At 40.7% G+C, this 22,349-nt stretch overlaps 1 protein-coding gene and 1 long non-coding RNA gene across 3 annotated transcripts; one reads left to right on the forward strand and one right to left on the reverse strand.

The window, feature by feature from the left end:
• Positions 1-1,534: 1,534 nt before the first annotated feature.
• Positions 1,535-22,349, reverse strand: cherp (calcium homeostasis endoplasmic reticulum protein). 2 transcript variants are annotated; one of them, XM_072390217.1, is made up of 20 exons: positions 22,182-22,349; positions 21,422-21,595; positions 18,279-18,317; positions 16,230-16,399; positions 15,785-15,922; positions 15,540-15,691; positions 15,112-15,223; positions 14,706-14,795; positions 14,418-14,610; positions 13,168-13,319; positions 11,636-11,890; positions 11,217-11,409; positions 10,869-11,131; positions 7,690-7,823; positions 7,201-7,287; positions 6,784-6,924; positions 3,073-3,186; positions 2,886-2,980; positions 2,591-2,776; positions 1,535-2,445 (listed from the first exon to the last, which is right to left on the reverse strand). In XM_072390217.1, exons 1-20 carry the CDS (start codon positions 22,204-22,206, stop codon positions 2,408-2,410), a joined length of 2,751 nt encoding a protein of 916 aa, XP_072246318.1. In that variant the 5' UTR covers positions 22,207-22,349; the 3' UTR covers positions 1,535-2,407. The 2 variants fall into 2 exon arrangements, with proteins under 2 accessions (XP_072246318.1, XP_072246319.1); XM_072390218.1 differs by lacking the exon at positions 18,279-18,317.
• LOC140312395 (uncharacterized) lies at positions 4,555-6,784 on the forward strand. Its single transcript, XR_011916956.1, has 3 exons — positions 4,555-4,888; positions 4,981-5,186; positions 6,231-6,784. It is a non-coding gene; the product is annotated as an uncharacterized lncRNA (long non-coding RNA).

Raw genomic sequence — 22,349 nt, forward strand, 5'->3', positions numbered from 1 at the left:
TCCGGGTACTCTGGCTTCCTCCCAGCATCCAAAAACATTTATACAAGTATCAAATTCTGTCAAAGAACTACACCCTCTGTGTAGTCCTTTGACAGCAGTGCCTCCCTGTGGCTGCATCTGACACCTGCAACATCACAGAGAACATCACCCATCAACATGTGTGCCTTCACTGTTTCTTACTTGGATGCCTCAGTTTGTGTTGCTTGTTCTGTCAGGATTAAGTGGGCTCTCTTAAGACATTTTTTAACAGTTTGAAGTTTAAATGCATTGGCAAATGTAGCTGTCTACATGCCTTTGGCTTTGGCATTGGCACCCATAAAAATGTACTGAGGAACCAATACAAAATAAAATATGAGTAGATAAATAATGCAAGATAAAGAATAAAAGGTAATAGGTAACTTGCTAATAAAGAAATAATAATATCTGACAAAAAAGTTAATTTAATAGTAAAACAATAAAATCTGATAATAAAAATATTAATTGAAATATAAACAATACATTATCAACACAGCAGAGCAAATGAAAAAAAATAGAATAGGTATAAATGACACATTTATATTAGTAAGACACTATAACTATATAACTATATATAAAAGCCAGACTCAAAAGAGATATCAATATGTTTTATCTGAGACAAGAAATACATATATTTGAAGAAATATATGAATAATATTAATGTTGTTGACATCTTATTCTTAGTATCGAGCCCAGAGGTTGGACACCTGTGGCTCCGGAGCCGCATGTGGCTCTTTCATCCCCTCTGCTGCGGTTTTGGAAAATGAATAAGTTTTTGATTGAAATGTTTTTCATTTTAGTTTGTCAGGGGCGTTTTTAATGTGAAAATTATGGTGATCTTGTAGCAGTAAAATTAAACACTTAATTTGTTTTTTGTCAAAATATGCGTCAAGACAACCGCCGCCATGTGATTTATTGAGCTTTCCGACCCTCAGTAGGACCATTTTACGGAGTTCAAAATGTTTTTGTTGCATGCAGTAATAAAACGTTTTCTCTGTAGCAGTTCATTGATTTTATAAATGCAACACACTATAGTTGTGGCCTCTTGTCTTGTTTATTTTAACCCTTGAAACTTAATGTTTTAAGCTGCTGTCATGGCCAGGCGTCCCTTGGGAAAGAGATCATTGTGTCTCAATGGGACTGACCTGGTTAAATAATGGCTAAATAAAAATAAAATAAAAAGTATAAGGGGGAAAAAACTGTATATACAGTGTTATCTTCAGTTCAGATGTGGCTACCGGTGTTTTCTTTTCTGGGGGAAACGGGTCCAAAAGGCTCCTTGAGTGCTTAAGGTTGTCAATCCTTGGGCCAGCCTTACAGCCCACACAGGTAAAATGGGGTTCACTGTTAAGTGGACTGGGGAAGCCTGGGATCAAGCCATTGACCATGATTGGTAGTTTGATCTAATCAACTATCACAAAAGCTATAGCTGACCCTAAAAATGAAAATCAGAATAGTAGAAATGAAGTGTTTTTAGAGTAATAGAATGACCACAGCAGATATGTAAAGAAAATACACATTTGGGAGTCAGAGATGTGTTTATTTGCCTTTAAACAGCGTGCTTGTGGAGAAAAATACACACGTCCTATTTACGGCTTTAGCTTTTTTTTTATTTTTACAACAAAATGACAGACTAGCATGTAGGGATGGAAACAGTTTGATAATAATAAGCAGTTAAAAAAACAGAATGATGCAGAAGAGAGGCCATCACATGTTATTGACTTTGTGTAGTCTAAATGATCAGTTTCAAAGACATGACCTTGTTTCTCGTAAAGAAGGAATACAGAGCGTATAGAAAAGAGTACCTTTCTGAAACTCACTGACAAACTAATCTAAGCATTTTTTGGAGATACCATGAGAGGTGATTATGACAATTTCTCATGTAGATAAAGTTCAACCAACCGATTCAGTGGAAAAAATCATTAATTAATTGTGTATACGCCACACTAATTAATTCAAGTGTACACATTAAAGAGCACTACTTTGAAAATGAGCACTCTTCTGTCTCATCTCCTCTGGAACTGATTCTGTTATCAGTCTGTGTAATAAAGATGCAAAAGAAAAAAAAACTGGGTTATGCAACTGTGAGTGAAGGATGACTTTAGTGCAGTGATCCATCTTGTTAATTAAACTGGTTCCTGTGTAAAAACTACTGACTCAGTGTTGTTAAGTTTTAGTGCTCACTGTTCCATGTGCCAAACTCATCCAAAAACAAACAAGTCTTTACACTCTTTCACAGGCTTAACAAGCATGTTGGCATTGTATCATCACTGGTTTCTGTGAAAGCAAGAAGGATTTGGGAGTGGTGACGAGAATCCTGGCTGGAAAAGCAGGTGAACTGAACATTCCTGGTAAAGTGGTGACCAGAAAGATGGGTCAGCAGATGTTCATCTCAGTCAGTTGAAGGGGGTTCCTGTGGTTCACGATTAACTGAATCAGGCAAAGGAGAAAAGAAAAGAAAAACAATTTTTTTTTAAAGCTAATTGAGATAAGCAGAAAACATCATCACCCAAACATAAAAAAGATGAAATTTAATATATTGTGAAGGTCTATTTGTTGAATAATAGTCCGATACCTTCCTCTCTTGCCTTCATGCGGGCAACAAAGTTGTAGCTCTTAGTCCTGCGATAGTTGTCATAAGGGTCATCCAGTGAGACCCCCACACCTTTGTATTGGTCCCATTTATCCCTGATATCTCCGCCTTTGATAGGGTCCTGAATGCCCTGCTCCTTGGCCCCCAAACCTCCGGAACCACTCCAACCTACAGCAGATGAACCATAATAGGAACATTAATTGTAAAACATTGCAAGAGTCTTACTGAAAAATGGAATAATCACTTTAAATAAGGAATTACAAACAAGCAAGCATACCCATCTTCATTAGCAGTTGATGGCCCTTATTTTCCTCCCCTAACCGAGTATCTGTAGGCAGCTTGGAGGAAGGAGTGCCCAACCCTGCAGTGGAGCTACAGTGAGCAGGGGAGGTGGTCATTACAGCAGCATCAGCTTTTAGAAAAGCCTGTTTTTTTTTTTTAAAACAAGTGGCCAGCTAACTTACGCAGGGGAGGAACTCCGGGATTTTGGTCCACGGCGTCGCCTGGTTGGTGAACGTGAACGGGATCTGGATCTGGAGCCAGAACGACTCTGAGATGACCTGGATCTGCTCCGTGACCTAAAGAAGAAAAAAACAGGCTGACTTTAGTTCAGCATTTAACACAGTCATCCCAAACTATAGGAGCAGTCAGTGAATCATTCATTCCTTCGTAGTGTCACAATACGATCTTTTATTGCATAAAATAACAGCAAAACAAATAACTCTAATCTTAAACAGAAAACTCATTTGGTCTCGAAATGCGGTTAACAATAGTTTCCCCTTCCGCTCTCTAGCCAAACACACCTGCTTACCTGTTCTCAGGTGAAAACTACATATAGAGCCTCCTGACACCATCATCGTTCAGTAATATCATGTCAACATAATCAACGGTATTTAATCATGATCAGCATCATTTGAAATATAGGTGGCAGCATGATAATAAATTAAAACACAAATCAGTGTGTGGGCCTCAACACAAACAGCCTGGTCACAAAATTAAACAACCCTGGCCTCCCACCCTCCACCTGCCTCTGGATTAATGGCCCGGGGCCAGTAGAACTACATGCAGGCCAATCACAGTCATGGGTAAGTCGAAATTTGGATTTTGGGAAGAAACCTTAAAGTTGTTTGCCAACCACCATTTAGATAAAGAAGAAGAAAGAAAATGTCCGCTAAAGAGAAGTATGAGGCAGAAAGAAGAAAGAATCTTTTTATTCCCTCATTGACTCAGTATTCATGGCTAAAACTTAGCGACGGAGGTGAAATGTTTTGTTCAGTTTGTTGGCAATTTCCAGCGAAGGCTGACCGGGTGGGGGCGTTTGTTTTTTGTTTTTTTTAAAGGTACTGAAAATGACAGGAAACATGCCATTGATGCTCATGACGAGTATAAATCACTTGCTCTGTATGGTGGCTGAGCGGGTGGCGGACAACCCGGCTGCCGGTCTGCTTAACATTTGGGCACGATGGGCTAGCACTGAGCGTCACCAGCAGGTGACTAAACTCATCAACGCTGCCTACCACACAATCAAATCCCAACAGCCCTTCGACTCTTTCGAAAAGACGGTCGCTCTTCTGAAGAAGAACGGTGTCGACGTCGGGACACAATATTGCTCTGATGTTGCATGTCGAGGGTGAGTTAAAGTTCAAACCTAAAAGTTATACATTTGTAGAGTGTAATTTGCTCATTCGGTTTCATAGTGCTCATACTGTTTAGATCCAAAACAATCATACTTGCTTACAGTTTCGGCTGCAGCTTTAGCGTTGTCAGAGCTGTCAAAGCATCATGGTGTATGTGTCTCTCACATACCTGGGACACCCTCCACCCTCACGCCGCCGGTGGAGGACAGGCGCGGCTGGGCTGGGAAACTTTATTTTCAAAGGTTTCCCATCCCTATCAACTGTTTTAAGACACGTCGCACTTGGAAGATCCGACGAAGGCTGAAGCTACAGCCGAAACAGTAAGCAAGTATGATTACATCCTGTCCTTACTTACTTGTCTGATCACAAGAAATTAAAACTATAATAACTTGTGAATACGTTGTCCTAACTTCTACTTTTTTCTTTTTCAGGTTTGGAAACGTCATCTATGATGAGTTGTGGGAGGACTGTGCAGCTGAGATAAGAGCAGCACTTTTCATAAGTGAGTTGGCTGCTACAGATGTCAGTGGCAGAGATCTTGAGGGGGTCAACATCCAGATCCTAAGCAGCGGAAGGCCAAAAATGTTTTCATCAAAGTACAGGAGCTCCAGCACGCAACTGCACTATGTTACAATAAATACTGGTAAGACACCTTACCGAATAGAATGTTTATATTGCTGTGTTATCAGTTTTTGAGTGTATTGAAAAAAAACCCAAGTGCTCCTCTGTCGACAGCACTACAGAAGGCAGAGCTTTCTCACTGGAAAGAAAAGATTGTGGGTTTTGGATCTGATGGGGCTGCTGTGATGGTGGGGAGGCTTGGAGGTGTCACCACACTCTTACGAGCCAATGTTCCCCATCTCATTACCATCCACTGCCTGGGACATGTCCTGGAGTTGGCAGCAATAGATGCCATGACAGGCAATGATAGACTGAAAAAGGTGAGTATAAAACCACCTTATTCTACATAATCCAAACTGTTAAAGTGAACTCTAGTCCTCGCATAATCTATAATATGATGTGGAGATAATAATAAAAAGTAATAGGGACTGTTTGCATAATAACAAGTATTAAAATTTCAAAATTTAATTATGTAAAACATATCATTGGGGACCTAGCAGCGAAGCAGTGTTAGAAGCTTTTCTTTTTATTGATCTACTTTCCGCTGCAGATGGAGTCTATGGCTGAACGCTATGGTGAAAACACGTATTCAGGGCAGGGCCATTAGCAAAGTCAAGAATTTTCATGCACTCTCTAGCAACACCAACACGTCAAAGTCTGAAGTGCATTCAGCTGCATAACTTTGGACTCGTTGGATCATGACGAGTCCAACGCACCCTAGATTTTCCGCCATTTTGAATTTTATCAAAAACCTTCAAAAAGCATTTCAGGTCATGCAGATTGTCCGATTTCCACGGGACTTGACACATAGCATCTTCAGATCAAGCCGCACAAAAGTTATTGTGTGGATTTTCTAATTTCGCTTCCCTTTATTCATAGCAGCCAATCAAACTTGGCGTAGACGACAAACAAGAAGTAAGGCCATATCCTCGGCAACCGTTAGATGTTTTGACTTCAAACTTCTAACACAGACTCATGACTACTTCTCCAAGTGGCCCAAGAATTGTATTGACCTTTGACCTTCAGGGGCCGAAATTTTTAAAAAAAAGCATTTCAGGTCACGCTGATTGTCTGATTTCCACGGGACTTAACACATAGAATCTTCAGACCAAGTCGCACAAAAGGAGCTATACAGGTCCAGCAAATGGACTGAAAAACAGCACCTATCCCAGGGTGTTGCAATAATAATGAACATTGAAAGGACTCCCTCCCTTTAACAAAGCTGTGCAACATCTCAGAAAGTGCAATAAAATGTGAACAAAACATTACAGGAACACACGTTTCTTTATACATACATACATTTTGCTTTTTTGGTTTATACTGGTCTATTTATTATAAATCCTTTTTGACTTTTTTGCACATAGGAAAAGTGGGATGGGAACTGAGAACCGATTCCACCATTTTCCAAAGCATTAGAATTGGGAACCTCTGCTCCATTCCAACAGGTGCTGGCACTGCACACCGATTTCCAAATCAACATGCAATGCACATGGGTCTATATGTGCTGTTGTAAAAAGTGAGCCATGACAGAGAGGAAGAGGTCCAAAACATGGCGCCATTTCATGAAGATAAGTGACATACATATTATCATTTCAAATAAGTGTGGAAACAACAGCAAAACAGCAAATCATGGGATTTACTTCCAGGTGTTCTGTGTATTTGATGCTTTTTGTACCTGCAGCACTAAAGCTACTGTTTACCAGCTGAGCTGCTCATCTGTGACCAACAGGAATAGAACAACATCAGCACCATGCTGAGAATATTTTTCTTCTTTTCTTTTCACTTGCTTCCCCATATCCCATCACTTGATGGATGCAATCCATCCGATTGTGGATGATTGATGTATGCTTACCATTAGCACACAAATATGAGCGTGACAGTGCTGTGTGTGTGTGTGTGAGACGTGTGTTTCTAGACCTGGATCGTGAGTAGGAGCGGCTGCGGGAACGAGATGAACGGGACCGCGACCTGGACGACTTTGAGGAACGAGAGCTGGAGTGAGACGAAGACCTGCCTCGGCTGCGAGAGTGACTCCTGGAGCGACTGTCTCCACGACCACTGGAAGGAAGAAGCACAGAGGGTTGACAAGAGCAGCAGAAAGAATAACACACACACACAGTGTGTCAGGCCTAGGCATTGATCAATGCATATTTTAAAAATATGGGCTGTAATCCTCCAAACAAAAGCTTAAGGAGGCCCTCTGGTATTATGTAGTAACCTACAAGAATTTGCTTAACGAGAACTTTTGACAGCTAATTACAGAACCCAAATGTGAGATGCAAACTGACTGTATGTGAAACAGGAAGAGAGAGACCCGAGCAAACAAAGACCCACCTGTTCCGCTTCTCCTGTTCTTTTTTCCTTTTGGCTCTCATCTTGGCCCTGAAGAACTCATACAGGCCATTCTGCTCCCAGCCTTCACTGGTAGAGTCACAGACCACATCATCACGAAAACACCACTTCAACAGCACTTTCCATCAGAAGCTAGCAATACTTCAGAGACGCTGTCCATGGCAACTACTGATGATTTTACAATTTTGAACTGCTGCAAACCATCACATTCTCCTTATCTCCTTTAATACATGCCTCTCTCCTCATCCCAGCACACACACAATTGTAAACAGTTCACTACTACATAACTCCAGTAGCACTGGTTCCACTTAAATAAACACAGCAGCAGATGACATCTGGACAGAATTAACATGGCTTAAATTACTCAGATATTTCTTACAGGTCTCATCTCCACTAATGTGTCAAAATGGATTCTGCCTACAGTAAAGTCTTTCAGTCAACACACAGCAACAGCAACAGAGGTGTGTGTACCTGTTTCTAGGCCGATCATGGGAAGGTGGGCTGTAAAACGCTTCCACAGCAGCCAGCAGCCGATCACTGGGTAGCATGGGAGGCGGCAGACGGATGTCCTTAGGGTCCAGTGGTTTATAATCACAGTCCTCCAACTGGTGATGTTAACAGGACAAAGACCATGAGACAAGCAGGTTTTACATTTAAAAGGTCAATAAGTCTACTAGGGATGCCAGGAGAAGCGAAAGTTTGGCACCAAATTGATGACAAAGTTCTGAATATATCACGGAACTGGAAGCACAGAACACATGGCAGCTACTGGACACACTGGAATAACACATTCACATTCATTTACAGCTGCCAGAAAATTTCTTTCAATACATGTAAAAACATTAGTCCGAGTGAAATCATGCTAAATATTTTCCTTCAAAGTCCGACCAACATAATGTCATTGACTCCTGCATGGATGTGTTCAACAGAGCTCAGACTGCACTCAGCACTTGGTACATCCTTTACTGTTGTAGGTGAAGAGACGGAATGTAAAGGGCTATAAAGATGTCCACTTCATTGCTAAACACAGTATTAAGTTATTTGCCAATTGTTTGGGTCAACTGGAAAGAGCAGGAGCTGGTAAAGAGATGAAAGGGAGCACACTGCCACTTATCATAGTGGACGCTACACAAGTCATGCTGGCATAATGGGACAGGGATAGTGGTCAAAGAAAGCCATAACTGTAGCTCTACTTTACTGTGCAAGGAAACACACATTCATGTGAGAAAGATTCAAGATTTCTTTATTTGTCATTTCTTTGCACAATATACATTAAAATGAAACACCGTTCCCCGAAACTAGAACCAGTATCGCAGAACTTGGGCTGGGTATTAATCAAAAATTCGATACCGGTACCAATACCGATACCATCACTTCGATACCGGTTCCTGAACGATATTTTTTTTCGATACAAATTTTATAATATCAATTCTAACAAAAAGGAAATTACATTACACATAACAGTACAACTCTTCAGTTTTATTTACTCAGTATTTCATTTCCCGGAGGGAACCTCCCGACGGCATTAATAAAGTTGTCTATCTATGTTTCCAATCCAAGCAGTTTTCTTACAGAAAAAATTTATAACAAATAATTTCCAGTGCAAAACAGTTGCGAACATGTGACAGGTTGGTGTCTAATACTATCCTACATACTGAGGATACTTTTCACTGAGCAGTTTTTCTTCAGAAAAGTCAACATGTCTGCTTTCTGCATGTATTAAGTTGCAGTAATATTGAGATTACTGCCGGATTTTGCTGAACGTTAATTTACCTCTTAAAATCCACACACTGCACCGTTCTCGGTGCTCTTAGATGAAGCCGAGTCCAGTGGTGGAGATTTTGAATTATGCCACTCGGGCTCTGTGGCGTCCACAGGCTGACTTGAATGCTGAGAGGAGGATGGTTGCGGTCCGACCTTCTTGCAGTCAAACACGGAGCAAATTTCTGCTCTTAAACTGATTTTGTGCACGGTCAAATAATTAATTAAATTAGTCGTGTTGCTGGCCTTAACAGCAATGACTTTTTGGCATATATTCCATCGCGCACTATTGACATCAATCTTGGTGAAATGGAGCCACGCTTTTGACCTCGGTGGCATTGTTTAACTGCTTCGACGACATGCACACACCTACAGTTCCCAACGCAGATACACATGAACCCCGTCTATGGGCTTAACCACATTTTCCTGCATGCGGCAAAGTGTAACGTTAATACAGCCAATCGAGGGTAGCATTTGAAGGTGACATATTCAGTAAAAATCCCTTTTTCCTGTTCCTGGGGTGTCTGAAGTCACCAGCAGGTGGAAAAACTCCCCAAAAACACAACCCTGGTATTTTTTTTTTGTTCCCCTTTATCTGAAAGGTTCTCATTTAACCAGTTTTTCAAAAGTACGTCACTCCTTAAGTTGACTCCACCTCTTCTGCTAAGCCCCGCCCACTCACATCCACCCTGCTCGAGGATGAAGCCAGCTTCTGGTGGACATGTTCTGTTGTCAGCTGTACTGAGGAGCATGCATGTTCCATCTACCAGCAGCCTCAGAGGATATAAGAGCCCAGTGGATAAACTAAGTTTGAGGGCAATAGTCGATGAAAAGTGGTTGCTGCACATAAACAGTCTAGAGTTTAGCTAACTCTTGCTGGAATGTTTTAACGTGATCCAGTTCAACGCTGTATTGAAGAAACTGAGCCACAAAGAGGGATCAGTTCCAACTCTCAGAGGAGGGAAATGGAAGTATCTGAGAAATAATTCCTCATGGTTTATATATGATTTATTTTTTCCTTTAGCAGTATCTAATGTTAACAGTTTAGCTAATGAAGATGGCGTACACCAACTTCTAAGGAGTTATTGCTGTTACTTTCTGAAAGGTGAACATTATTGTTACATTACTTTGTTAACTGAAGCTTTCTAGTTGAACGGTTACGTTCTGTAATTCAGACAACCTGCAACTGTGTGGATAAGGTGTGTTTTCAATACAACACTGGTGTCGTGCCAAGGTAGTTACCCCCCCATAGAAATTGCCCCTATGTGCAGGAGTGTGCGCTAACGCAGTGGAGGTGGATCCACAATATTATGCTTAGTTTTCTCCACGCCCCAGCTGGTCGTGGCAGATGGCCACCCCTCCTGGTTCTGGTAGAGGTTTCTTCCCGTTAAAGGATATTTTTTTCTCTTCACAGTCGCCTCATGCACGCTTAGAACAGGGGATTGGCTCGAAGACAGGTTCAGGTGCAATCTGTTGGTTTCCTTAGCTCGGCTACTTTTTTTCTTAAATTGACTGTATGAATTTGACTAATTTGTAATTTATTATCATTATTTATTTGATTAGATTGAATTGTGACTGTATTACAATGAATTGGATTGTAGTTGGCTCGAATTTAACTGTATCTTTGAAATGCCTTGAGATGATATAATGATGTAATTTGGTACTTTATAAATTAAACTGAATGCGGCATCCCCAATGTCTACTGAGAAAGAGGATCAATCTATTCCATTTAGAAAACAACTGTAATGTGATACATTTGGATTGACACTTTCAATAACTCATCTATTTAGCAACTATCTATTTAGTTATGAACAGAAGTCTAAAGGCATCAATATTTGAGGTTATGTATTTTCATAACCTCGTCCCAAAATCAGAAACAAGTTACTTACTTTAACCAGCGGAGCCATGAGACCTGCTGGCAGGTCAAAGTAGGGTACATTGGGCACCAGACTTGGGTCATCCTGAACCGGAGGCTGCCGATGACGGATGTGAGGTGAATGGCCATTGAAGCCGTGAGGGGGAGGGCCAAAATCAGGGTGCTGGCCTCCGCCCCAGGGAGGATGATCAGCTCCCATACCTGGTGGAGGGAGCCTCTGATTGGGATGGTGGTGGGGAGGCGGACCTGGCATATCTGCCAAATGGAGTTGGGTATCTTTAAAATACAGGTCATTCAAATTAATTACAGGAGCTAAAACAGGTAGTTTCACTGATCAATCACTTTGTAACTCTGCACACACCTCCAGGAAACTCTCCTTGAGCGTAGTCAAAGCGATGCGGGGTGTATGGTCTGTCAAAGTGGTGTCTGGGAGGAAAGTCTTCCTGTATAAAGCGCGGTGGGAAGCGTCCAAAACCATGTGGTGGTGGTGGGGGCTGGTTGAAAGGAGGTGGCTGCTGGTGGGGAGGAAAAGGTCCTCTGAAATGTGGAGGTCTCTACAAAAATGCAAGGAGCACAACACACACTCAGAAAAATGAGCAGAAATGTTAGTTTTGCTACCACGAGAAGGTAAAAGTTCAACTCACAACATACTTTAATTACAGTAAAAGTGTAAAAACCATATTCAGTACAACACAACTCCAACATGTAAAATAAATCTGAGTAAGTATATAAGATGAGGTAATACTCATCTTCATAAGGTAATACTCATCTTCCACATACCTGCATTCGTGGAGGAAATGGAGGTTCTCTCTGACCCCAGGGTGGCTGGTCAGCCTGGTTTCCCCATGGTGGTTGCTGGTCAAATGAGTTCCATGATGGAGGGCCAGGGTCAGACCCACCTGGGCCGCTCCAGGGGCCTCCTTCTCTTGGAGGACCTCCGCTCCAGTTCCCTGGGTCCCTCTGGTCATTCCATATCCCCTCGTGACTGTTCCACGGAGGGCAAGGAGGCGGTGGCTGGTTTGGGTCAAAAGGAGGCTGGAAAAAAATAGTTAGAAAAGTGTGAGTGCTGTAAAAGGTGAATCCCCCATAGAATCACAGACATCCTGAGTGTATATTCCCAGTGGTGCACCAGTGGAGACAGATAAGATGCTGCAGCACCACAAACTGTCAGTCCTTCTAGAGGTACACTTTTTGTTTTGCCATAAAATTCTGCTCAAACACTTCTGAAAAATGAAAAAAAAAAAAAACACTTCCATTGTGACTAGGGCTGTCCAAATTGCTCCAAAATGACGCTTGAATATTCCCTGTTCGAACAGTTCAAATATCTTTATTTGTGCATTATGTCAATGACGTGCATACGCATCTGAGGGCTTTCAGTCAGCCAGACTGCCAGGCGATGACAGCATTATGTCAATAACAGGACTGATCAGTCTCAGGTTCTTACATATGAATGAAATTTATTTCTGCGTGGAGGCCTCTTGTCGTGCTGCAGATAAAGAGCTTGTGGCGGGCACTTGCAAAATATGTGTCGAGACGTGGCTGTTTAGTTGCAGTTTCATATATTATACCATGCTCATTTGGGTGCACATTTTCAAGATGTAACCTCATGTTGCTGGTGGTCAAAAGATAAGCAAACTGTAGCTTACATAGCTTGCATACAACTTTGTCTCAAGGCTCCACAATTTTTCCATCAACAGACCAGTATTTCCAGACAGGGCTTCTCATATTTTAGGAGGTTAAAATCCCTTTCTCTGCACCTGAGTTGGTCTCTGAACTTTCTGCAATTTGATTTTTTAAATTTATTTCTTTTTATATATTTTCTTTTGGGCTTCTTATGCCTTTAATGGACAGGACAGTTGAAAAGAGACAGGAAGCAGGGAAGCAAAGGGCTGTCCGATGCGGGACTCTAACTGGGGCCAGCTGCAGCGAGGTCTGCAGCCTCTATATATGGGACGCCTGCACAACCCACTGCGCCACCCCACTTTCTGCCATCTTCATGTAAGACTTTCAGCAGTGAGGCTGTGCCAGACAGTGCGACTCCTGTGACCTGTCCCTGACCCCGTCATGATGTGCATGACAGTGCGTGACCGCAGCTGCGTGGATGTGTTTTTCCACATTCAAATATTAATTTTCACCTCTGAATGTCTGCTTTTAAAACCTATTCAAATATATATTTGAATTTAGAGTATTATTTGATAGCCCTAATTGTGATCTAAAGAAAAAAAACCCTACAGAGTCTCAGAAGACGGAATGCGTTCATGCACATTTGCACACACACACACACACACAAACATACACACACAGGTCTTTACCGGCTGGTTGGGGTTCCAGGGTCCGACATGCTGGGGGTCATACCATCCAGACTTGTTGGAAGGGATATCGGAGGGTCCACTAGAGTTGTTTGAGTCTTGTGGTCCATCAAAGTCCCCTGGAGGAGGACCCGACATTGGAGGCTTCACATCTCCTGCACACAATATTGTGAAATTAGAGACATTCTGGTAGGTAGATGGTGCCGAAATTGGTGATATGAAGCAACACTGCACTGTGGTTGCAATTTTAGTTTTTCATTTTAAACATATTTTAACCCCTTAGCATATGTAGCAATTTTTAAAACAGAGTATAATAATACTCCCCTGTGGGACACCTGACCATCCAGTGAACACATCAGACACTGTCCCTGCCAACAGTCTAAAAGTCAATATGAGAGGCAGTGCATGTTAATCAGCTGAGAGCTCGTAGGAATGGTTTATAGTGCGCTCTCAGAAAAAGGCTGTTTTTTCTGGCCACAGGACAGTTTTCCACTTGGCCTTGGTCCATTTTAAACGAGCTTTGGTCCAGAGAAGTTTCTGGATCATGTTCAGATGTGGCTTCTCATTTGCTTTAACCTGTTTTTGTGGATGAAACTGTATTCACAGACAATGATTTCTGGGAGTGTTCCTGAGCCCATGCAAGGATTTCCATGTCAGAATCATGTCTGTTTTTATTTCAGTGCTGCCTGAGGGCCCCAGACATTATCTGGAGATATCTGTGTGTGAATGCTGATAATCAGTATTGGATGTCTATGAATCTTTTGATGATACCATGTTCTGTAAATGATGGAATATTCAAAGTTTTTTCTGGAGTTTTTGTCAGATTGTCAAGATCTGGCCCTCTTTACTTCTGAGAGACTCTACCTCTCTGAGGTTCTTTTTTTTAAAATCCAATCATGTTACTGATCTGTTGCAAATTACCTCATTAGTATCAAGTTCCTCCAGCTTTTTCTTTCTATTATCACTTACTTTTCCAGCCTTTCATTGCCCTTGTTGCTGCCATAAAATACCAGTTTTTCAAGAAATAGTTCAATTTCTAATTTTCAACATTTAATGTATTTTTATCTGTTCTTTTATAAAACAAATGATAGTTTATGAGATTTGAATTTTGTTTTTATTTACATTATACATAGCAAACCTTTTTGGAATTGGGGTTCAAGTATTGTGCTGCTAAATTTTAAGATCAATAACATCTTAACACATCAAGCTTTACAATAGTGTTTTTGGGGTATGTCTTTTTTTTTTTTTTTTACCAGCTTGTGATGTCATGGGTGGGGCCTTCTCAGGTTCAGTGGGGGTAGTCAGCTGTCCAACAGGGGCAGGCTGTGGCTGCTGCTTCAGACTAGCAACAAACTCTTCATGCTGGGTCTTCAAAGCTTGGATCTGCTGCTGGAAGGCCAGCTGAATCGGTTGCACCACCGCAGCATATTCCGTTATCAGAGATGCCTTTAGGACAGAATGATCGAGTGTTGAATATACATATAGACACACACACACACACACATATGACCCTATGATCGACTTAAGTCTGATCCATTGACCTGGTACTGGCCCAGGCCCAAAGCTGGATTCTGGAGCTGCTGAATGGTCTCCTCATTAAAGTAGCCATTCTTCTCCCAGAGCTGCAACAACTGGGAAGTTACAGGGAGACAGAACAATCAGAGAAACCAAAAACAGATACCAGAGGATCAGAGTTTCCAGTGCAATACAGCGCAGAGTGATTGTTTGCCGATGTCTACATTTGGCTGACAGCATCCTAATAAAAATAAGATCTTACAAGTATTCATTATATTTCATACCACTGAAATAAAAGTTAAACTGACTACTTTTAAGAAATGATTCAATTCAATTTTTTTTTATAAATCAAGTTTTTAAGGATTAACTAAATTTGAAATCCCTATAATCTGTAAAAGGCTGAAGATGCAGAAAATGTGCGCTGGAGTTTACCCTGGTAATCTTCTGCTGCTTGTCTTCCTCTACAGCAAGAAAGCTGGTGCAGTAGATGGGAACAACAACCTTTTGAAGTGCTGCCAACAAATCCTTCTGCTGCTTTCGCTGGCTGGGAGTAAAACATTAAAACACACAAAGTCACAAAAACAATACACTGATACACAATAAATGCCTATCCATCCAAAAATGCAGTGTTCAATTTAGCTGCAGTAACTACAGTTGTTTTTTTTTTGTTTTAATTAATCATTTAGTCTATGAAAAGTCAACAAATTTTCAGAAGAATAATAAAAACATGGTTTCCTTGTGTCCAAGCCATCAGCTTTGACATGCAGTTCACATAACAGAGAATCTAACAGGCAAGTAACATCTTCCTTCATGTGAGCCATGATCCAAACATGCTTATCAATCTATCTAGTTTTGTATACCAGTGATGGAGAACGTCATTGGTTAAATAGATGAGGTGTAAGCAGAGCTCAAAATGTGCGCCATCAACAGTGATGCGGTTGCGAAGATGTGATGCCATCAGTTCACAGTGCTGTGGAGTCTTGGCGTTGTTGAACATCCAGTTCTTACCAGCCTGAGAGGAAGACAACATGTAGTAATGAGGTGTAAAGCTTCTTTGGCTTCTACATAAGCATCCCTGAATCGACCCCCATGACCACAAGCTTACCGAGATGGCATCTTTGGTGCAGGTGTCTATGATGGGCTGCAGCAGGTTGTCAAACTCTGTGATGTCCAGCTGAGTTTCCAACAGAAACTTCTGGGTCTGCTGCTCCATGGCCAAAGCAATGGCTGCAGTCACCTGTTCCTACATTAAGATAAGCATTATAAAATATCAGCCAGCATTAATTCAATCTTTGGATTACTTATTCCCTTTTATTTCTTTTGCAAATGAAAAAGTTATAATCTGTGTTTTGTTAGTTAAAATAATTTCTGTATGAAAATAAACTCAACAGAAAACCATCACCATTAAATTACCTCAAGAAAAGATAGACTTAGCCTCATATCACATATATGACACGTGACTGCTCAGAATAGTGAGAAAGTCCCTCAGAAAGCTTTGTGCTTTTAGATGTCCTCTGTTGTAGTTCTTTCCTTTCTCTGTTGCTCTGTACCTGTCTGAGTGTGTGCAGGTGCTGCTCCTGCTGCTGCAGATTCCACTGGCTCTGCTGGATGAGCTCATCCATAGCAGGCGCCGTGGGTGGAGGAATTAGAGGTGGAGCAATCATTGGTATTGGTGGCGGTGGGATGTCAACCACATCTTTGGCACCAGGGTTGTACATATCTACAAAAACAAAGACAGCAGGAAAGCAGTTGACGTTTGAAGGTTTTGTAAAAACTGGATGTGTGGCCTGAGAGCACCAATGCTGTGGAACTGCAGACGTGACGCACATAAGCAAAGGCAGTGAGTTTTCCAGTAATCCAATGATGTACAAGACAGACAGTTTCAATCAAAATCATCCCAAAAAGGTAAAGTAAGATGACTTACATATGGCAAGCAGATGGTAAGTTCCAGGAACAAAATTTAACACATGCAGGCAACATTAACACAACTAAACTCCAACTTCTCCTGCTCAAAGGATACATCAGGGTGATCACAAGCACAGAGGTTTGCAAACCCAAAACAGTAACAATTGTCATTGACACTATAGCTCACCTCCAAACTCGAATAAATCCCATGTCTTGATGACCAAGAGGTGGAATAATTTAGACAGGGTCTCTGGCTTACTAATAAAGATCAATCTATAAGTTTAAAAAGCTTGCAATATCCAAAGTTAATACATATTCAAGAAAACTATTATCTTACAGGCACTGATGACCGCAAAAGCATCGCAAAATCAAGAGCAAAAAGTACAGTGCATCCGTAAAGTATTCACAGTGCTCCACAATATCCTATGTTACAGCTTTATTTCCAAATAGATTAAATTCATCTTTTTCCTCAATTCTACACACTATACCCCATAATGGCAAAGTGAAACAAGTTGGTTTGAAAAGTGGCACGCTGGCAATACTTTCTGGGTGCACTGTGAACTTCTAACACATATTCTCCCTTAAGCTCATGTGCCTCCATCTTACTGTAACAAAATTTTAACTTTACTCAGTCCTTACAACAATTTCCCAATTCAATCCCACTGTCATCTGTACTAAATTTATAGCTTGAGATTTCTTCCACATGCATTTTTAGTCTTAATTTCTCCCAAATAAACACATGTTCAATTTCAGCTACTCTACAGTGAGCTCATGATGCAGTTCCAAAATAACATCAACACCATAGCTGTAACAAGCCGGGTTTCCATTAACTATCAAAGCAAATCTGCTGTGACTTTTTGAAAAGTTGCAAAAACAGATATGAATCAAACACGTAAATTTCCGCTGATTTGAAAAGAATAAACTCAGCTGTGTGGGGTCATCAGAGTGAGGCAATATAGGCTTTGTTGTCAGTGGTTGCAATTCACTAGAGGAAGTAGTTGTCCTAACTGGAACCTAACCTGGAGGAAAAACAACAACTGCGGTGGACATCCACAAGAGAAAAATGGAAAGAGCTCTCCTTCAGGAATTACTTTCATCTCTGGGAATATCTGGGATATCATATCATGTCTGGAAAGATGCTGGTCAGTCACTGAGTTTTTTTTATTTGTCAGCTTATGTTTAGTAGACATTTGTTTACCATTTACATCCACCTTTTCTTATTCATATCTTCTAAATGTGCATCAAACAGCACTGGAAACCCAGCTAGTCATCTCATGGGGAGTGAAAAGTGGAGAAGTTGATTGTGACAACACTTTTTTCCGAGAAAGAACAAAATTCTGAGGATTTTAGTAATCTCAACTAAGAGCAAATACATGCCAGCGACAAACATATGAAACAATTAGGCCTTGTGTGTAGGCAGGTAACCAGGTGCCTTCATCTGCTTGTACGATCAAAGCTGACAGTATCATGATGGAGTGTTTTAATTTGCTCCATTGTGGAGATATGTGTTGTCAAGCTTCAAAGAAAAATACAATAAAAGCTAAAGAAGAAAACAGGTGAACATGAAAAATGCAACTCAAAACAAACCAAAGGGCTTACATGAGGTAATGTCTGGCAAGATTCGCAAAAACAGAAGTAGAAAGTTTCAACTGGACTTTTGAACTCATCTGGTAAATCTGCTTCAAAATAAATACCTTCAGATTTATATTCCTCCCCATCGTGGGTAGAGGGATCTAAGTGGAGAAAAGCAAACTTTAATTCATTTCAGTGGTAGTACATGCTTGTCAGAAGAGCTGCATGCAAACCTGCACAACACTGTAGTAGTAGTAGTAGTATTATTATTGTTGTCAAGCTGTTGATCATATGATCATCTACCAGTCACCAAAACCCAACTGTGGGTCCCAGAAGATTGTGTATACATAAGTAGCAAGTGGTAGTAGATGAGTCAAATATTTTAATAAATATTTCTGAAAATAAATGGAAATAAACTGAAATTTACCCTTCTACTCAGCATCTAGGGATCCTTCATCTTTCCAATATGCTTGCCAATAATATGTATGGTCATTATTTAAAATGCTCATTATTCAAAATGTTCCATTTTCCAGGCGGGTACTGGCTCTGCTTTCCATTAATATGACAGCAACCGAGTAATTTACAGCTCACTTTCAACATCAGTTCAATTCAATTCAGTTTTATTTATATAGTGCCAAATTACAACAATTGTCATCTCAAGGCACTGAAATAATTTAGTCCAATTCAAGCCAATTCAATTCATTGTAATCATAATCCAATGAAATCCAATTAATTCATTTAAAAATAATCCAATTCATTCATATAGAGCCAATTCAAAAAACAACATCCTAGCTAAGGAAACCAACAGATTGCACCGAAACTGAACTCTTGCTGTCACATTAACAGATCTCTGGGATCACTCACATGTTGTGGTTCTGCTGCCTCTGCTCTCTAGTGGTCTGTACCATTAGAACAGGTGAGAAACCTTTCAAGACATTCTGCTGCTGCTACTTCCTCTTTAGGAGATCATGGTGCATGGAAGTACAGCTGAATTCTCTGCACAGACATTGTCTTTGAGGTACTTGGTGATTTTGTCAGATGAGACTGTGGTTATAAAATCAGGATTTTTTTTTAGAGCAGAGCGACAGCCTGGAAATGCTTTAAGTGAGCTGACACATAGTCCTAATGGAAAAATATATGAATGAGAGCAGCTTTATTGGGAATTCAGCTGGGATACACTTAATTGTTTTTACTAAAAGATGCAGAAAGATGGAACTCTGGAGCTGAACACAGCAGCTGGGACCATCTGAGTGTAGTGGAGTGTTTACATGCCGAAGGGTTTGGATCCACAACTGTCTTATCTGGGTGTGTTAGTCCAGTTTGGGGAGGCTGGATTTTGTAAGATTTCAGTCAGACTAACATGTTTACATACATTACAAAAATCCAGTTTTGGTCTCACCAACAGTTTTTTTTTCCTAGTGAAATGTAAACATGCTTACTGATCACCCTCCAACAGCTCAATGCAGCTGTGAAAAATGTCACTGGAAGTAAAGTCCAAGGCAATCCCACACGTCACTATCAAGTGTGCCTTGTACTAAGAACATAGTCTACATGTGCTCCAACTCTGCAGAGGCCTGAACCTTTTCATCATCGCAAAGTAGCTATGGATACAGGGGTGGATTGGTCATTAACTATCTGCAATACTATATGCCAAGAGTGGGGTAGACACAGACTCACTAATCCATCTAATCAGGATCTACAGCAAGTACGCTTGGATGTATAGCTGCACAGTGGCAAAAATAGAGATGATGATCAGAGGAGTGGGATTGCCAAAAGGCAGGACAGCAGACATGCAGGACAGCTACAGGTCATGTGAACAATAAAGTATACCATCTTTCAGTTCAATGGTTTTATGTATCAAGACATCAAAAAAATAATCTGGTCCCCTTAGCAGGGCCCTGTACTACAAAGCAGGATTTGTGACTTAGCAAGGTAACTTAAACATGGCTCCTGTATGAAATTGCATCTACACTTATGTAACCAACCAAGTCTTCAGTAATCTTTTGGCTGTATGTTTAAACTCAGATTGTAACATTTATAACTAGTACACAACACCAGAGTATGGAAGGTGGATCTGAAAAGGGAGTTTTTTCTTTCAGACAGAGAAGTTTCGATCCAATCTGTTGGTTTCCTTAGCTAGAGAACTTTTTTTTTTGTTTATTTCTTATTTCTTTAATTGGCTCTATATGAATTGGACTAATTTGGAATTTAATCAATTGGATTTGTTGTGATTTGGTGCTTTATAAATAAAATGGAATTGAATTGATATCTGTGTGGACATGATATTTGATCTGTGAGAAATGTCAGCATCACCGCCAATCCCAACTGTACTTGCAAAGGTACTATGAAAATCAAGGTTCATATCCTGTGTTTTTCTAAAAAGAGCTCTTCCACTGATTAATGTAGTTTTAGATTGAAGAAGACAACTAACATGGCACAGACACTAAAAGCAAATCACTACAATGAAGGAGGAAAGCAGTGTTACAAATACAGGCTCGGGGTGCTTAAAAGGAAATAAATCCACTCCAAAAGTCAATAAATATGATCTGAATTACCTTTGACAATTTAATTAATGATCTCTCACAGTGTAGTAATGCTGCCATGTCATTTTGTGTATCAGAAAACATTGATGCTATCGAGCTACTCTTTATTCAGCTGTACAAGCTGCATAACAGCCCAATGTAATACTGTGACCACTTCTGTGATTGCAAAACAGATCTACTCTTGGAAACCAAATGAGCCTCTTAAGCCCCTTTTAGGTGTGCTCTGCTTTTCACTAACCTGTCAGTAACTGAAAATGGTGGCATCACATTTGAATGAGCAGTCTGGTGCTCTTCAACATTTCACGATAGCAGCCTGACCAGTTGGGATTCAGTAACAAAAACCTGCCCCTCTAACCCAGCACTCCAGACCTCTTTGTAACACTGACTGCTCAGCAAGCTTAAAGATGCAGAAGAGCTGCTTCTATTCATGGCTGCAATGTTTGACACAACCACAAGCTAACAAGTTGTTTTGATCATATGAGGTATTGTAAGAAAACACTGACACTATAAGAACCATAATGAAACACCTAACTTTATGTATCAGCTAATCTCACGTGAATGGTAAATACAATGCATGGCAGGCACATCCGACAAAGGCTGTGGGGAACATTAATGTGAGCAATGTCTGAATGCAACAGATTGATAAATGTTGATAATGTTAAACAACATCTTTGTGTGTGCAAATTCTGTATTTATGGTGGACTGCTACTTTAACTACATACGCTGCTGTTGCTCCATAGCAAGCTTGCACTTGTAGTAGCTGAAGTATTCTCCTCCAAAGAGGAAGGAGAACTTAGGGTTGTCCTTCTGTTTCTCCATTGTCATCTTTTCAAACTCAGGCCCGTTCCTGGCAACAAACTGAGCCAGTTTGTCAATCACATTCCTCAATTCTTGATCTGCAACAGGAAGAGAAGAAGAAATAAGATGTGTGTAAAAAATTAGGTCAAACTAAGCAATGACAGTGTTTTTATGACTCTCAGGCCCTTAAGGTTTTGTTTTAGCTCTCTACCTGAAGAAAGTAAAAGCGGTACCAGATTCAAAGTTACACCTGTGCTAAACTGTCGCAGTCTTCTTCGGTCTGTCCGTTTGTGGAAATGTTTGCTCTCGGCTGGCTCTATAATCACTTGTTCTGCAGTAATTAACGACTGATTTCGTTATCAACTGATTTTGTTTACTCCACTGTTTGCCTAACTGAGATTCTCGGTGGCCCACCAGGTCAAACTCTAATCTGAAAAACAAATTCAAACTCCTTTCGTCGTTGCAGCAGCCTGAATGGTTTCAGGAGGCAGATCAACTGGCAGCTAAGTGTAGTCAGCTGCGGTGGGTTGTCCTAACATAGCTGCCTCGGAGCTTTTCTTCCTGCACTTGTGGAATAGAACTTTCATGCCTTTACAAAAAACAAAGACTCAGATGCACATTACCGTTAGCCTGAATGCTACATGCTGGGCTACCGCCCGCTTTTTGGCACTTTGCGCTGCTCACCTTCGGGAGGGTTGGGGATATCCATGCTGGATTTCTGTTCCAACCAACTGCTGGATGAGAAGATATAGGTCAAATACTTTTGTAATTCACAGGGTGGTCTCTAAAATATCATTTAAAAATACACTTGCCTTCCCCTGCAATACACCGGATGTACTACAGAAATATGGC

Source organism: Leuresthes tenuis, unplaced genomic scaffold (genome assembly GCF_036924035.1).
Source record: "Leuresthes tenuis unplaced genomic scaffold, fLeuTen1.0.hap1 SCAF_7, whole genome shotgun sequence".
NCBI lineage: Eukaryota > Metazoa > Chordata > Actinopteri > Atheriniformes > Atherinopsidae > Leuresthes > Leuresthes tenuis.

Coding starts and splice junctions, on each gene's coding strand:
- cherp (XM_072390217.1), bottom strand. CDS start 22,206: ATGGATATCCCCAACCCTCCCGAAG. Junction 7,288..7,689: donor CATGATCGGCCTAGAAACAG/GTACACACACCT, acceptor TGACTCTACCAG/TGAAGGCTGGGAGCAGAATG. Junction 2,981..3,072: donor TCCCGGAGTTCCTCCCCTGC/GTAAGTTAGCTG, acceptor TGCTCACTGTAG/CTCCACTGCAGGGTTGGGCA.